This window comes from Onychostruthus taczanowskii, unplaced genomic scaffold, assembly GCF_017590055.1.
Source record: "Onychostruthus taczanowskii isolate IOZ18803 unplaced genomic scaffold, ASM1759005v1 scaffold38, whole genome shotgun sequence".
Classification (NCBI taxonomy): domain Eukaryota; kingdom Metazoa; phylum Chordata; class Aves; order Passeriformes; family Passeridae; genus Onychostruthus; species Onychostruthus taczanowskii.
This window is the reverse complement of record NW_024501237.1, coordinates 7,883,178-7,900,898: the sequence shown is the minus strand read 5'-3', so window position 1 is coordinate 7,900,898 and position 17,721 is coordinate 7,883,178. Positions and strand designations below refer to the sequence as shown.

Genomic DNA, 17,721 nt, shown 5'->3' with positions numbered 1-17,721 from the left:
AATACTCTGCAGTAATTTTTTTCAAAAACCATAAAGCAGTAATTAAAATTCACCAAGTGTTTAAATTGCTGTAGGTATTTTACCCTGGCAGTGCCTCTTCCCCTTGTCCCCTTGTCCTCCCAGCTGAGCTAAATCCTCTGAAGGCAGGAAATGATGAATATTACTTAGCTAACAGCCTCAGTATGAGTCTTCTGGGGGAAACCCACACACAAAACACAATGTGGGAAACCCTTGAGTGAAGGAGGATATGCAGAAACCCTCAAATGTGGAAGAAAAGGCCAATTCCTCCAGGGACCTTGTTCAAGGAAGATAAGATCAAGCAGAACTGCAGTGGGAACCAAGCTTCCATTTGACATCTCTAGGGTTACTTTGGCAAGGAAAAGACTACCTATCTCATGTTTCCCATCATGTAGTAGCATTTAAGATTATAAATGTAATCCCATCGCTGTCCCAAATCTATTGCCTTCCTGAAAAATAGTAAAAAAAATGGAAACAAAGACACCTGGGAAGACATGGCTGTGTTATGGCACATGGGGACATAGTTTAGTGGTGGCAGTGCTGGGCTAATGTTTGAACTCTATTGATCTTACAGGGCTTTTCCAACCTAAGGAATTCTGTGGTTCTATGACAGATGTCAGATTATACTACAGGGTTGTGTAGTCAGTGGGGACCTCATATATGCAACCTCAGGTGCATAAATTGCATCATTAATTTCGTCGGAAAAAGACTTAGGCTCAAGTAAATATTTATCAGAGATTTAAGGTGAGACCTTGACTGGTTAGTTAAAGCATATTTATCAAATAAGAAATGAAAAATTAATTGATATACATACTTCTGTTCTCAATTTCAGAGTGTGTTATGGCACATATAGAGAGTGCACCTTTGCCTCAGTTCCATTTCAGCGTTGAAATGTTCTAGTTCTTTCCATAAAAGCTTCAAATATGTTCACACTGGTGGTTGAGTGTAGGACTTACCTGGTTTTAACACTTTCTGCAACACTCTTAACATACTCTTCATCCACCTAAAGAAAAGAAGGGAGGGTTTCATTAAAAGTCTCTCATTTTTGTATTAAACAACACTTTGTAGGGATTATGTATACGCAAACAATTTGTTTTCCTTCCAAACAAATGTGGTATGTTACAGCAGCATTTCTAGTAAGGAACAGTATGGGCTTTTCAAGCCAACTAAACTTTCAATATTGTTCACTTTTGCTTCCAAGTATCTCCAGCTGCCATTTCTGGCACTTTGTTTTTCACTGCTTTTGCAGAAGACCAAGCTATTTTCTGGCTAAAATTCTGTTTTGCTATGCCAGTAAAGCACAGCCATATAACTATCAGTAATAAAAGCTGGTTTGGGTTAATAATTCAAAAATCACAAAAGAGGCCTAAGGCTGATGAGAAAAATCACCTAAGCAAAATATTCTAAAGCCAGCAATACTTAATTTTTTTTTTTTAATTTCTTCCTAATGTAACAAACTTACAGCTCTAAGTTTGGAAATTTTGAAGACCTTCATTACTGCTGTTTCATAAAAGTAACAATGTTATTATGCCAAACATATCTGTTAACTACATTTAGAGTGCAAAGTTTTATTTCTAAAACAACACAATAACTGTCTTAGAAGTTCAGATTTTTTCTTTAAATAAACAAATTGTTCAATATATGGTAAGTAAAATAAAACTGAAATACAGAACTGTGGTAAGAAAAAAAATACCCAGAACTTAAAACTCACTCTCAGTCAATAAGTTACTCAACCTTAACCCATGATGTAAACATTCACCTTGATCTTTTAAAACTTTGTGGGAAAAAGGAAGGCGTGGATTCATGACCAGTGAACACACCTGTCCTTCTCCCATAATAAAATTTCTTATCACCTCTCATCAGATCAGCATGGATATCTGCTCCAATTTATTGCATGGCTGAAAAAATGGAAGCTGTGAGAACATGACTTTTGAGTTGGGAGAAAAGGGAGAGTAGGTCTTACAATGGCAGTTTAATCCTAAATTGGCTGATATGGACTATTACTAAAACCACAGCTCCTGTTTGTTCAAAGCGTCACATAAGGACTCTCCACAGCAGGAAACTATTCAAAAGTCAACCCTTAAAAACTCACAGAATCCTCTGAAGCCCTGTAATAAGAAGTTTACCTCAATGGCAGCCAGGCAAAGATCTTCACTGCCAGGGCTCTTCACTGTGAAATACGAACTGCAAAGTAAGTTCAGCTCCTAAAAACTATGCTGAAGAGGAAGTACAGCCAATAAAATTGGTCCTCTGTACTCATCATTGTGATCCAAACAGAAAACTGGAAGTCATGGCCAAAATTAAAGTGAACTGTTTGACACTTTTACACCAGCAAAAGTGATGACTAAATAATAAAAAATAGCAAACTGTAACTGTTAATGAATACCTGCATTAATTTAATGCTGCCTATGGAAGAACATAGAAGAATAAATATGAATTCTGAATAATTGCACAGTCATTTTACCTGCTAGAAGCTATTACTAGCTAATTCCTTTCTGCAGCTTTTTTTTTTCTTTCTTTATTTTTTTTTTTTTTCTGATGTAATCAATGTATTTTTGAGTGAGGAAAAAAAAACATTTATCTTTAATATCTTACCTTGAGCACTGTTTACTTTCCCAAACAGGCTCAAGGCTCTGAACAGTTTTCTTTGGCATGGGAAATGCCAAAACACATGCGGAAGGCTCCAATATGTGAAGATACTTTGCAAGATACATGCTATCAAACCAGAAGATATATAATTTGAATATTTGTTACACTAAGTTTACTTTCTTCAGGTTCTAAGGCACTTTTCTGTGGAGGACTTACATTTCATTCTGGAAGCAGAAAACCTTACTTTCAAAGACGAATAATGAGTTCATATGGTTTTGATGGAAAATCTGATCCCTCAGATCAAGGACTGTGTTGGTAAATGTAATAAGAATTTTTACCCTTAGATCATCTGCATAGCAGGGTTTTTTTTCCACATATGAACACTGAGGCTCTTTTTCCACATATGAACACTAACTGCTCACCATCTCCTCCAGTCCTGAAGAAATCCCTCCCAAAGGCCAAGCTAGTATTTTGCTAGTACTATTGCAAATAGTGCAAATAGTATTTACAAATAGTATAGTGCAAATAGTATTTGCACTGTATTGCAACAGTATTTTGCACTATTACATTGAGACATAAATCTTCATGTTTTCTTATCAGCATCCTGCATCTTTCCATGCACACTTACCTCTGCTATAAAGATTATTATTATGCAGTCCTTCTTTTGTTCTTCAGATAGTTGGTACAGTAGGGAACGCAACGTATCAATCAGGTAATTTTGTTTTTCCCTTTTCACTGTAGGAATACCCATCACTAGGGAGACTGCAAAGAGAGAATGCCTCAAGCCATGTAACTTAAAGGGAAATTGAAATCACATTTTAATTTTGATTTGATGTGACCATGAAACTTGGAGACAGTTAGTATTTCCTTAGCACTGTGACAGCATTTGCACTACTGCCTGGGAGGGGAGATACCTCCAGCTATGTTTAGTTTAGAGACACCTAAAGTGTCTGTGTTACAAACACTTGAGAACTTGGAGATACCCCTGCCTCTGGCAAACACGTAGGTGTTTGCTACTGAGATTCAAAAGTGAATATTGCACTGCTCTAGTGAGCAGGTTCTCATAGGAAGTGAATGCTGTGTATTTCAGAAAGGAATCCAATTCAAAAATCCTTCTGAGCAGTTTAATTGATATGTATCAATGGTTTTCATAGCATCAATAAGAAAAAAAGAACTAAGATGTTATTGTTATTAAAAAGAAAGGAACTGAAAGTGTCTCTGGCAAGGACTCCACTAGTAGCAAACCTATGCTGTGTCACATCATCAGATCATAAGCAGGATGTCTCTTTTTCCATTAGTATGGGCATTACTTAAATCAGCAGCCAAACAGCTCAGTACACCTGTGCAATCTTAGTCCTTGCAGATGGTTTCTATTCACCAAAATCCCAGAAGGCTACTGAGGAAACAACAGTTTGAAATAAAACAGTAGGTGCAGTTAGTGACTTCCTTCTGACTTTAACTTCCATGCCAGTGTCAGCTCAAAAACCAAAGTGCCAATGTTCCTTTCCCAGCAATATCCCATTAAACCATTGGGGTTTGTTTCATTTTATACACTGAAGGTCAGCCTGTACTTATTAAACTGCAGTCTTGCTATTGTGATTTTTCTGTACAAATAAAAGCAGGTTAAACATAGAGTATTTTTTTATTAGTGACACTGATCTATGGGCACTCCAGTGAGAATTCCAACACTAGATCACATTACTACAACTACACCTACTAATAAGTAGTCTGTAGAAAGTTATCCATTGTCATGAGCATGGCCCAGGATTTGGGGTTTTTTTTAAGTTAAATCAAAAACACTGCCAATGTTTCTTCATATAAAATCACCCTAGAGAAAAGTAAAAATTTCAACAAAATACAAAACTCAGCAAAATGGTTGACTAGTTTCTTCTTTGTTTATTATTTCTGCATGTTCCTTTTACCTGTCACATGACAGTTAGGACAATGCATTTAAAATTTGTATTATAGTTCACTGGAATTCATTATGATTTCTACAGGTGCCAGCTGATTTGTCATGTGGATGAAAAAGCTACATTGAAGATATATTAATATTCTTTAAATTATCACATCACCTTTCCCTTTGCTTCTCACATTGGCAGACTGAATGCATTGCAAATTTGCCTTGGCTTCCTCATCCATACTAATTTTGTGGGGAAAAAATGTCAGCTACTGCATCTTAGCTATATGAACATATGCTTTAAAAAAACAAACTTGTTTTTCAATTAAGATTATTTTATTGCTGTTTCAAGGGGTTTTCAGAGTACTTTGAGATAAAGACTTGAAATAGGGGTGGGCATTTTAAAAGCACTTTTGCTATTGCTATTAAAATTCATTCAGCTTGGCAACATTAGAAAGTTAAGGGAGAAAATCTATTCCAAACTTTTGAGTATGCTTCATTGCTAGAAATCAATAAAAAATACAAACATATAGCAAAGAGAAGCCAAACTTGATTTCCTACCTCCAGTTCTCTGTTGCCCAAAAATAACATTTGGGAAAATTGCATCTTCATATTTTCGAAGGTGAGGGAGATAGTAGTAGATATTTGTAAGATGCATGGGGAGTTTTCTGGGGAGGTTTAACTCTTTCCACTTTAAATCACCTTAAAGACACAACAAACACACAGATCCACATAAATTAAAAAGCAAGAAGAGAAGCCTATTTCTTCACCTGTTTTGCTCAACTGAACACTGGCAGATTACCACACACAAGGTTATTCAATCAGAACTATCCATCAGAAATCATTAAAACATTCCTCAGAAATGTTTTATAATGCTGCTTCTCAGATTATGATTAATGTCATAATATATATGACATTATATTAAATTGAGAATTTCCCAGTACAACTCCTTCCTACTCAGATGGTGGTGCAGAGCTCCAAGCTTGAACATAGTGGGACACCATCCGTATTTCCCCATGCCTGCACACTTGCAATACTGAGTCATCTTAAAACACAGTAAGTAGTTATTTTAAAGGCAGCAGTAAAAAACTGTTTGGTTGGTTGTTTTTTTTTTTTTTTTTAACATGGTTGGCAAACAATTTGTAAATGAAAAGAAACACATTCTGATTTATAACTTTCTTAACTACTTAATAAACATAAATGCTTTCCCCAAAAACTAACATATGGTGCTTTTTACAGATCAAGCAAAATTTCTCAGTTTATCAAATGTCCTGTGGTAAAAAGAATGACCACATACAGGCCTTTAAAAACTATTCAAGAAACAAAAGGCTACAGCAGTTAAGAGAAAAGTAGGGATTTTATTTTTCTTTACTACTTTAAAATAAACATGAAACCAACAAAATGTTTATTGACTGGGATGGAAAGTTGCTTTTCCCAATAAATTAATCTAAAATAACTCCCAAAATTTACCACCCTTCAAAGTTACATACGTGTATCACAAAAACCATCATCAGCTTTATTCACTCAGCTTAGATTAAGAAAAGCACAGGCTTACTGAATGGGCAATATTTTAAGTTTTTCAACTCCCAAAAGGTACTCCCACTGAAAATTAGTTCTAAAAAGAGATTTCCTACCTTACACAAAATACTTTAAAAAACCCTGAAGCAACCACATTTATATCTGCCCAGACATTTGTGTATGAGAGAGAGAGACTCACAAGTCCTTCCACACTGTTAAGCCATTAGATATACTGGAATTTTGCTGCATAGAAACCATCTTCACAACTTTTCAAAGACTCTCCTTCTTAATTTGGAAGTAGTACCTATCAAATATTGGGCAAGGGAGTTTAGTTCCATTGACTACAATAAACCTTTCAATTTTGGTTATATAATAAAACATGGCTGGAATGGGAAGCAGAAGGGTAAGTAAAAATAAAAGGAAAATTATTCAGCAATTTTAAGAAATTTCTGCCTTAAATCCTGTGAACTGACAGATTTAATACTTTCTGAAATTTAGCTGGCTCTAATAAGAACCAAAAGCAGAGGCAAGGGGAACTTGCACTCCCCTTTACTGCAATTTTGTGCATTAGGCAGTAACTGTTTGCCCACAGTATGTGGGGTTACTGGGGGCTGACAGCTCCTAAGGCCACCACCCTGCCAATGCTCAGCCCTTTGTTTATAAAGTTCTGAACAGTCCCAATGAATTATTATCAGATAAACAGACAAAAAACTGGCAGGGGAGAACAGGAGAAGAAACAACTCTGACTATACAGAGAAAAAATGCACCTTGTTCTTTCCTCCCCTGTAACAGTCCTCGTTAATTCCCCATTTTAGTCTGATTATCAGCCTGTTGTACTGAATGAAAATAAGGATTGTTAAATGGTAGTTTTCAGTCACATCCAGACTCTTTTCTGAAGTTGGGGGATACTGTGAAATGCCTCTAGCACAGAGATGCCTCTTCTAGTTTCCCTTCTCTCTCCAGGAAAGAAGCTCTGCCAGTCTCAACAGAGAGGAAGACAGATCCTGCATAACTATAAAATTTATTTTAGGTTACAAATTCGAACTGTCAATCTATTGCATGTAACTAGAGCGTACAGACAGACAGAGATGTACAACAGTCTGTAAGGCAAGGTAACTAAAAAGTTCTATTAAACAATGGGAAGAAGCCAGAGCACTAAAATTTATATGTTGGTGTCCTAAGAAAAAAAAAAAAAAAACAAAACAATAAAACAACAAAACAAAAACTAGAGAAAACTCTTACACACCTGTGTGATTTTTTGTCATGTTCATTCTTGTTGCAACTATATGTTTAATTTCATCTAGGGCACTGCTCAGTTCGTGTGATCTTTTTTTATTTTCCTTGTCAGCATACAACAGTCTTTGCTGAAGTTCCAGCAAGTGGAGTTGGTACATATCTAAGTCATTTCCTGCAATAAGAACATAATTTATTTTCTAAAAGGTGATTTGTGATGGAATGAATCTCAAGAATAGTAGATAGTCCAGAAGATCACATCACCAAAGTGCATAAACAATAATAAAGTTCATTCTGGATAAGAAGTAGTCTGGAAGAGTATTAAGAAGGTAGAGTTTAGGGAGCACACCTGGGTAAAGGTAAATTGAAGACAAAACCAAGAATACAAAATCCATAATAAGGAAAAAGTCAGTGAAAGACTGTGAGTTGCAGGGGAAGTTGCTCCTTTCTTCACCAAATAACAAATCGCGATGACCCTTTTCACACTGAAAAGTACAATTATGTAATGGCTTGTCTTGTGTTTCAAACACTATTAAGAATAAAACAGAGGTTGTAAAAATATTCAGTTTTCATCTATGAGTTACAGTCTTCATCTATGAGTTTACAAAGCATTCAGTCTTCACCTATGAGTATGTTAAGAACTATTACTGAAGACAGTTAATATAAAGCAATACTTCAATAACATCACCCCGTTGCAAAAGAGAGTAAAAAATGTAAAAGTGGACTTCTGCCTCATTTTAAAATGTTTTATAATGCTGCTTCTTTTATTGCTTTTGTTGTGGTTTAGTTGGTTTGGTTTGGTTTTTTCCTAGTTAAATGCTGTTATTTAGATAACATATTATCCCATTCTATTTGTAGGCTGTGCTACATTTTATCTGTGGCAGCTCTCATTTTCTAGGACCCACCGTTGTCTCTCTGGAAAAGTAAATTCCCAGGGATTCTCACCTGTAAAATACACTACGAGCAAAATACAGAGGTAATGCAAATTTGTGAGGATTTGCAGAGGTGTTTCAAACTGGAATTAGTTGGTATTTTGGATAAACAGGGGGTTTTATCTGCATTAAACACAAGTCCTTAATTTAATCAATAAATGTGTGATTGAAAGACTGAAGTTTAAAACATCTAGGAACAAAGTTGTTAGAAAAAAAGAAGTAAACATGTGATGTGTATTCTAATTATTTACCTCATTAAAATTTTAAAGTATGTTTAATAAAATCTCATTAAATGAATGCTTCCGAAAATTTCTGACACTCTTAAAAATGTTTTGACTTACAAGAAAGGCATTTGTATACATGAGTATTTTACACTATGGAGCTATGAAAATAAATTTAGCATTGCTGAAGGAAGGGGAAATCTGGATTATTTCAGCTGCAAGACAGCATGCAACAAGACACTTCTACTTGATTGAAGTAGGCTTCCCTAAGAAAATCAGAGAATAAATTAAAAAAAATATGGTAGGTCAAAACAGATGAAGAGTCTATCTTTAAACAATATAAAATAGATAAAATAGATTTTAAAAGATTTCAAATTTAAAAATCTGTCACAAGGCATCAAGCCACAGAGCTAGAATCCCAAACAGGCTAAATTTTTTAGCATACCTAAGGAAGATCCCTTTCATCAGATACCATGTATGAATATACTTTTTTGTTTATGCTTTTCTTTTGTAGCTGTGTTTCCAATGGCACAATCCAATCTTTAGGGTTTTTTTCCTTTAGAATGTATATGAATAAAATGAAAACAACAGGTTTAAGCTGATTTAGATGACTAACAGATAATCATGGCACCATTTTCATAGCAAGAAAGTGATTCCAGATAGAACATCAAGAGACGTAAACATGGTGGAAATTTATCTTGCATTTCCTAGACAAATCTAGAACTATAAGCTAAATATACAATAATGGACATGAGTTTTTCTTTAAATTCCAATTTATGGAAGGAATTAGTAAAGAAATTGCAGACAAATTATAACATCATAGTCCCTCTCTTCATAGTTCTCTCAGCTGTGCATTGTCACTGTGACTCAAAATGACCAGTGTCACCTCTGGGCTGACATTTTGGCAAGCACCAAGTAATGGCAGTTGTATTTGCTTATTTACAGATGAGCCTACCAAAGTGTCACAGGTGCCTCTTGGAAATAAAATATCAACACTCAACTATCATTGAGTGCAGCCAAAGAAGCTGGTATTTGTAATCAGCCTTATCTATTTCTTCAGAAATAGAAGAGGGAAACTACATTTTTAAGTCTTTCAGAATTGAACCCTCTCTTGAGTCAGCAGAACATGATTCTTAGTAATCACTTATCTCATTTGTTTTTGATGGCTCAGGAAGCAAGGGTTTGACACAAGGAACATAATATTCACTCACCCTCGGTAAAGAATTAATTTATTATAAAAATATATAGTTTGAAATAGAACATGAAATGTTCTAAACTTTACTAGAGCACAGGTAAATAAGCAACATTGACTATTACTAAAACTTTTGTTAAAAATGTGTATTTAGAAAGCATTATTAAGCTAAACACCCAAAATATTTCAACAGTCATTGAGTTTAAAAGGACTTGTGTGAATGAGCCGTGTGTGTGTGTGGAAAATGTTCTTTCAGCATCTAATGATCCACAGAGAACTAAAACAGCTGCTTGCAATAGATTGCTTAGAAAGACACAGGGCATTTCAGCCTGAGAAGACTGAGGAGAGACCTCATTGTGGTTGACAGCTTCCTTGTGAGGGGGAGTGGAGGAGCAGTGGAGGGGCAGGCACTGATCTCTTCTCTGTGGTGACTGGTGACAGGACCCAAGGAAATTGCATGAAGTTGTGTCAGGGGAGGTTTAGGTTGGGTATCAGGAAAAGGTTCTTCACCCAAAGGGTGGTTGGGCACTGGAACAGGCTTCCCAGTCCAGTGGTCCCATCACCAAGCCTGACAGAGTTCAAGAAAATTTTGAACAACTCTCTCAGGAACATGGTGTGACTATGTGCAAGGCCAGGAGTTGGACTCAATTATCCTTGTGTGTCCCTTCCATCTAAGCATATTCTGGGATTCTATGTAAAGACTTCTCCCTTTGGTGAGTGGAGAATTAGTCTCTCTGATGGGCTTAGAGTGGTTCACTGAATTTCCCTTCTAAGAAAAGTCAATGGGACTACCCTAGCCACAAGCCATGGGAGCAAAAAAAGACCCAGCCACCTCCCAGACACAGTGATGGCACTCAAAAGCTTTTGCAGTGAATTTTCAGCTCTACTGTAGCTTTCCTCTGACTTTTAACTACACATTGGCATACATACCTATGGATACTGTAATTCTAAGGCAGCAACATATAAAATGGTTTTAAATGCTCTCTTCTGTTATCTCCTAATGGATACATTTTATATATATAAAACTTTCTGCACTGCATATTGAAACTGTTTAGAAACAATACCAATCTCTAAAGCAAATACTCATTCTCAAAGCCAACTGATTATTTCCCTTAGCTCCATACATACATACTTCCTGTACGATCATAAATGCTTCAGTCTCATTAACGACTTCTGGCAATATCTAAGAGCTGTGGAACAATTCATCACTATCTCCTCCTAGCACTCAAACAGAAAAGAAAATATAAGGAGAATTTGGAGTGGCAGAAGGGAGGGAAGAAAACACTTCAAAGTCTAGCAGTGAATCTTGTTCCTATTTCTTGATTACAAGCTAAACTGCTTATCATACCCAAAGACTTTTTTCTTTTAGAAACTGAAATTTGGTTAATGGCCTCCTTAAAAGAAAACTATATAAGCACACTAACTGCAAAAGATCTTGTCATACTCTGTGCCTGGAACCACTGCTCACTGTTCAGGTTAATGAGGCATAATAAACCACTGAGGCATGCATTGCACTAATAACTGGCAGTTTATTATCTCTCCATAATTGATCCAATATGAGATATCTTTCTGAATCTTGTTACATGCTTTGCATGCTCAGGTCTTGTGCTCTCTGAGTAAGGAAGGAAAAAAAAAATCCCCAAACAATGCCTCTGTCTCAGGTCAGAACAGCAAGTTCTTAGGCAAACACTTAAATTCAACAATGTGCATTACCTTTAACTATATTGTTTAGAGTCTTACAGCACAGTATTATTTGTGTCTTCCAAAATGTTAGAGACATCTACTTGGCATTGACAGTGTCCACATCAGGAGTTACAAGGCAGTAGAGGGACTTTGCATTAACCCAGGGACATCAAAGAAAAGCACTGTGCCAGCATCTTGGAGCAGGGGAGAGAGGGTTCCTCTATTCCCATACAGGCCATATTGGGAAGAGGATCAGAATACTTTCAATATTAAAACAAACACACACCTTACAGAGTTAAAGGCAGATCAAAGTTAATAAGTGGATTTTAAAAACTCACAATCTTGTCTAATGAACACGGGCTCAGTCTTGAGTATGGCACAGAATACTTTTACCCAACAATTTACATACTGTAACTGAAAATAGACAAGCAAACTTGTTTCAAAGAAAATACAACTCAAGCTCTAATAATATTTTCTTAAATGTTGGCAAACAATCCTCATTTTAGATTCAAGTCTTTTCCTATATTACAATGTAGTGAAAAGTGATCTTAAAAAATTCAGCCAGAACATCACCATATAGGAAAGCAATATTATTAAAATGAATGAAAAAGTATAGAAATGGAATGGATATTGTATAGTGTTTGGTCGTAATTGGTATACTTTTGTTTTAAGGTAGTACTCAATCACTTCAAGCAATTGCTATTGCTTTGTTCTGGTTGGTATTTTAAATATTTAAATATTTTACTTTTCTTCCTGAGGTAGCAACAACCACCAAATTATACACACATGTAGTTAAATGTCTAGCCACTGACTAAGGTATTTCTAGACAAAACTCTGTTACTCAAGACTCAGTGTACAACACTAGGAAAGCAGAAGGTCATATGGTTACACTTGTCTAAGGTTATGACGAGACACTGTACAGCAAAGAGAGGTCTGAAATGCTCCCTTATCTCTTTCTTTACAAAACCCAACAATAACTGGCCTCCTTTTGTGCCACAAGATTTATGGCTAAGTTTCTCTACTCTTTAGGCACAGTCATGCCTGAAGTATCAGTAAGAAGCAGCAGAATATTTATTCAATAAATTGCACGTGTTGAAGCCAGTAAAACTACACAGCTTTTCTAAGTTTTGGATATGAATTTTGATACAAAATTTTGGATCAGTAAATACTGAGCTTTAACTCGACCCTTTGAGGCTGTTATATGTTGGAGGGTTTTTAAAATGCCAAATGCAGAACTGCACAAAGAAACCGAGTAAGCAACTGATGGACTGAAAAACTCTTTCCTTATCGCACTGTGCATTTCAGCCACATCCCAAGTACATGTTGAGGCAAAACCTGAAAGTGCAATAACCTTTCTTTGCTTTCAGTGTCACTGGAAGGAAATGTACACGTGAAGGGAAGATGTAGCCTACCAGTCAGCTGGGACAGCTAGGAAAAGTGGTGGTTAAACACAGCCTAGCAGTCCTAGAGAAGACAGGAAGATGGGCTTCTGCATGTTCAGAAATCTGGATAAGCTGTATTGGGTGATCTGAAGTGAGAGCAGTGTAATTCAAGACTTCCTTATCAAATCTGTCAATTTGCCACTATTTTATTGAACCTTTGAGTCAGAGTATGCCAGTTGGGACTAGAGAGGAAACCTGCAAAGAACTCCATCACAAATGGCAGAATCTCCTGGGGACCTGCACTTGGCTGCACAGCTGAAACAAAGCATAACACCATAGGCAGAAGATTACTGGAAATACACTCCTCCCCCCCAAATTTGTGCAGCAAATTCAAAATGCAGATTTTTTAAAAAAATTATGATCATTACAGACACTTCTGTGAATGTAATAGTTGATCCCACCTCAAAGGAATAACTAAAGAACGTCAGGTTTCACAATGTTTGACACAATGTGTATATGCCTAGATCCTTGTGACATCATATTTCAGCATCAATTTCTCCTAACTTCCAGGCAAAGATTACTTTTAATTTTCTTGGACAAAGTATCCCACAAATTTAGGTAAAGAGGGCAGCAACATGTTACAAACCAATTCAAAGAGATTTAATCTTGCAACCCTTGAGAGCAACATGAAGAAGCACTGCCAAAACAGATGATCTGATTTACCTCATTGCTGTGACTTACAAAAATGTCACTGTTATCCAGCATAGACACCAAAATTTCTTTTTATTCAGGAATACTATTTCCTCTGAAGAAACTTTATGTAAGTTCATAATGGGTTATAATATGGTTTTGCCTTCTGTTTTTCAAGTGTCAAAAAAATTACTGCCTCCTTACATTTACTTTACTGTTTTTATATATGGGTGATTTTTTTAATGGATTAGTATTTACATGGAAAACAATAGCTAAAACTGTGTGAGAAAAGCACTATGTATACTGTAAGTTGTATGCTATTTCTCAGAACTCCAAACCCATATGAAGAGCATTTTTGTGAGAGCAGACAATTTTGGTCAGGTGAATTAACAAGTGAATTGTAACTCAGTTTCACAAGCAGAAACCTCTGCATCATCCTAACAACAGCCTTTCCTATGCTCAGATACAAATTGTTTGCTTCAGACAGGTTTGGCTTGGGGCCTGGGGAGGGACCAAGAAGTTCACAGCAAAGCCATGTAGGACATGGAAAAGGAATTGCTGCAGCAGCCCAGCTGACTGCTCACTAATAGCAGCCTGTATTCACAAGCACTCGTGTGAATGCTTAAGAAATCATCACACTACTTTAGACACAGCATTTGCTTTTGCTGAAGATATGGTCATTACCAGTTGTCTCCACAACTATTTTAATATCTTTATTTTTTTTTTTTCTGGCCACAAAAATATCAGCATATTTAGTATGAAACCTTTGCTTATTTTATAAAGCAATGGAAAAAGTGACGATAAAAACATCTTTCTAACCATAGTTAAAATATACACAGCATTATCCACAATAACTGAAGTCTAGTGAATGTGATAGATTCTGATCTTTTATTTTTAAGTGAATGAGCGAGTAGCATCTTCCCTGCTATGCCAGTGTGAGTTACGTGTACTTGATTTTAGTCTCACAACTCCAAGTCAATACTGAGCCTGCACATAATAATCAGCACCAAAGAGCCAATTATTACTGCTGTCTTGACAGTAAATACATTCCAACTCAAATACATTCCAACTCTCTCAAGAGAGTTTATTATAAGGTGTTTAAAGGTCACTTTAGCTTAAAGGTGACTTAAGGTACTGATTTTTATTTGCACAGAAAGTGGGACAGAGCCAATATCTGATTCAAACTTATAATATTCAAGGGCTGAAAAGCTCTGAGACTGCAGACAAACTGAAGAATATTTTACATATTTTTATATTATAAAAGTACTTAAAGCCACTAGTCTTGAGCTTGGTTTTACAAAGCTTATTTACTATCCCAAAATCACTGCTTTCCAAGAAACTATTAACTAGACAGAAACCTGAGGGAATACTGCAGACTACACAGCAATAGTAGTCTACACTGCTTAGTGTGATAGACTGTAGTCAAAAAATCAAGAGCAGCCTAAACATTTCAATGGGCAGAGCAGAGAGGTTAAAAAATTTAGGGGAGATTTAACAAATGTATGAAAGAAAATGAGCCAGAAAACATTTGACAAATGAGGGAAAGAGATGGGGGCTGACAAGCTGCAACAGTACTCACAGTAACTGGTGGGCTAAGTGAAAATGGCATCCTGCTTTGCAGAATAAATGACCTTGATAACAGAATCTCTGGCAATAAGAGTCATGATAAAGCAAAGCTTAGGTAAATTAAACATTTCCTCTGTCCTCCAAGTGTTATATAAGTGTTATATGCATTTATATATTGCATTTATACCACCCACATTGTGTAGAGTAAAGCAATTCTTTCTACATGTAGCTCTGGTATGAAGAACAACTAGTTAAAACAAAATGGGTACCTGATGGAGGGGATTCCGGTAACAGAAAAAAATTATCTGCAAAGCCTATAACCATAATATATACATAATTCTTGACTCGCTCCTATCTTGACTTGCCCCTATATAAGGGGAGGAAAAACCCCTACAGCTTTAATATAATAAAAACTGCAACTATGAGAATGTAGAGCTCATTAATCAATGTGCACTTAGAAAATACACATTGCAGTTTGAGAGGCACCAAAAGTGGAAATTCCTATAGTGCTCTAAGCATGACAATTGAGAGCAAATTCAGCAGAGCAGAAGGAAAAAAACAGAGGTTGAACAACATCTAAGCAGAGATATCTGCCTGTTTTCAGAGCAAAATATTAATTTTAAACCATTTTCTTAAACAAATACCCTGTGACAACAAAGAGCATTAGTGGGTTTGCTCCCAATAATTGTCTCTCTGCAGAAAAAGGTAACAACCTTTGTTATTGTTACCTATGGCTGGCTGTTCTTAAGGTTTTCTGGATGGGTAGATGGCTTGTCTTCTAACACCCCTTGGGAGCAAAGACTATATTTTTAGTAAAACAAATATAATACAAAGTCATTCACCACATACTGCTACTTTCTCCTTCAGTTACTAATATTAACTATTTTATTTACATATTTGTGAGATTTACCAAGCTTAAGAGAGTCTAAAGACTACGTATTCACATATGCAAAGATCTAAAGTTTGCTACAAAACAGGTGCAAATAGTAGTAATTAGGAAAATTATACCATCTGAGAGGAATTAGTTACTCAGTTTTCTGTGGAGGAGGAGCCAGCTGTGGAAAGAGAAGTTAAGACAACACATATACCATAACACGGTATCCCACTTGCCCAAAACAAACAAACAAAACACAAACAAAATCCCAAAGCAAAACAGCCCAGTATGGAATGTCATCAGAGAAACGTCAAAAAGAACGTGAAATGAAAATGTAATGTCAGTAATGAGGAGTCTGAAAACATGAACCACAAGACACCACAATGGTAACTGCAGATTGGATGAACTCTTTCATTCTGACCTCTCTTGGATCTCAGTCTCCTAAGATTTTTCCTCATTTTTCCTTCCCCACTCCTTGCAGGAGTGCCACTGAAGGAAACATAAAATGTTGTAAGGTAAACAACTACATAGTTGACCTAAAAGGCAGGAGGATCAGCACTGTCTTGACTCTATTCAATATGCCATTGTGGGGCCAAGATCTCTACCACCACTTTTATTTGTTACAGGAATAATTAATATAAACAAATCATCTGCTATCTGGAGTTGTGTTCACCCCAGAAATTACTTAGTGGTTTATTTTAATTCTTCTGCACCTATAAAACCAAACCTATTATAAAGGTCTGTAGGAAGCACTCAAAGATCCACTCTCTTTCCCTCACCCCAAACCAACCACCTCCTTCACCCATAACAAGCCATGTCGGCAACTTTCAGAGATACCATTTGGAAAGACCTTCTCATTTCTTTTTGGAAAATACCATGAGTTTTATCTTTCCTGCATTGGCTTAGAGAATCTTAGACATGGTTTTATGAGGATCTATTTGGCATGTGCCACCTACATAACCTACTAAAAAAGTAGTGCATTATTTTAAAGTTTAGAAATAAAATATAAAAATTCAGGGGTTTTTTTTTTTTTTTTCTCCTCTGCATTCCGGACCTGGAAATATGCACAGGAAAAAGTGACGATACATGAGGCACAAATACAATTACAGGATGGACAATGCCACTTTATCCTCCCCAACAATAAAATCAAAATCACTTTAAAAGTGACAGCCACAGCAATCACGTTTAGATTTTTCTTTCCATCTTAATGCAAGATACTTGTTAGAAAAAAGAGCTGAAAAAATAAAAGAGAAAAAAAAAAAAAAGAGCAAAAAAAGTTAAAACGAAACATGTATTGTTTCTTAAATTCAGGGTTGTATTTTTAATAGGGCAAGTATGGCCCAAGGATCCAATCCTGTAAGCTATTTCCCAAGGTTGTGCCTGGGTGCAGTTAAACCACGACCCCGGGGGAACAGGCGAGACCCGCACGCCCAAGGTTACACGCTGCCAAGCCCCGGCGCCACACAGGTTCCTTATTTGCCCAGCACGCCCGGAGAGCCGATCGGGTCCGGAGCTCCGGGAGGGGACGGGGCGACCCGCCGCGCTCCCCGCCGCAACCATCCCTGCCCGGGCTCGCCGCCGCACAGCGGGACGGAGCTGCACGACGGCCGGAGCGGCCCCACTACCCCTAGTACCGTCGGGCGCGGCTCCGGGCTGGAGCACCGAGGCGGGAGCCAGCGCCCCGCTGCCCCGACGGCCCGGCCAGAGGGGCACAGCAGGTGCCACCGCGCCCTTCGCGCCCCGGACAGACGAGACGGGACGGGACGGGACGGGGCACCCCCGCCGCCCACTCTCACCTCGGCTCCCCTGCCACACCGCATACCACAGCAGGGGGAAGGCGGCGCCGAGGCACAGCGCCGGCAGCACCTGCCCGAGCCGCAGCCGCATCTCCCGCGGGCGCTGCCCGCAGGACCCGCACCGCCACCG

General features: G+C 37.3%; 1 protein-coding gene across 1 annotated transcript in view; it reads right to left on the bottom strand.

Moving 5' to 3' along the window:
• The window catches only part of MGAT4D (MGAT4 family member D), a 34,730-nt gene extending 17,009 nt beyond the window's left edge, over nt 1-17,721 (bottom strand). Inside the window, exons 1-5 of the mRNA XM_041412132.1 lie at nt 17,592-17,721; nt 7,269-7,430; nt 5,066-5,206; nt 3,236-3,369; nt 975-1,021 (exon numbers count right to left, since the gene is read on the bottom strand). Of these exons, the coding sequence (XP_041268066.1) occupies nt 975-1,021; nt 3,236-3,369; nt 5,066-5,206; nt 7,269-7,430; nt 17,592-17,682 (575 nt within the window). The 5' untranslated portion in view covers nt 17,683-17,721. The remainder of the gene's footprint in view (nt 1-974; nt 1,022-3,235; nt 3,370-5,065; nt 5,207-7,268; nt 7,431-17,591) is intronic.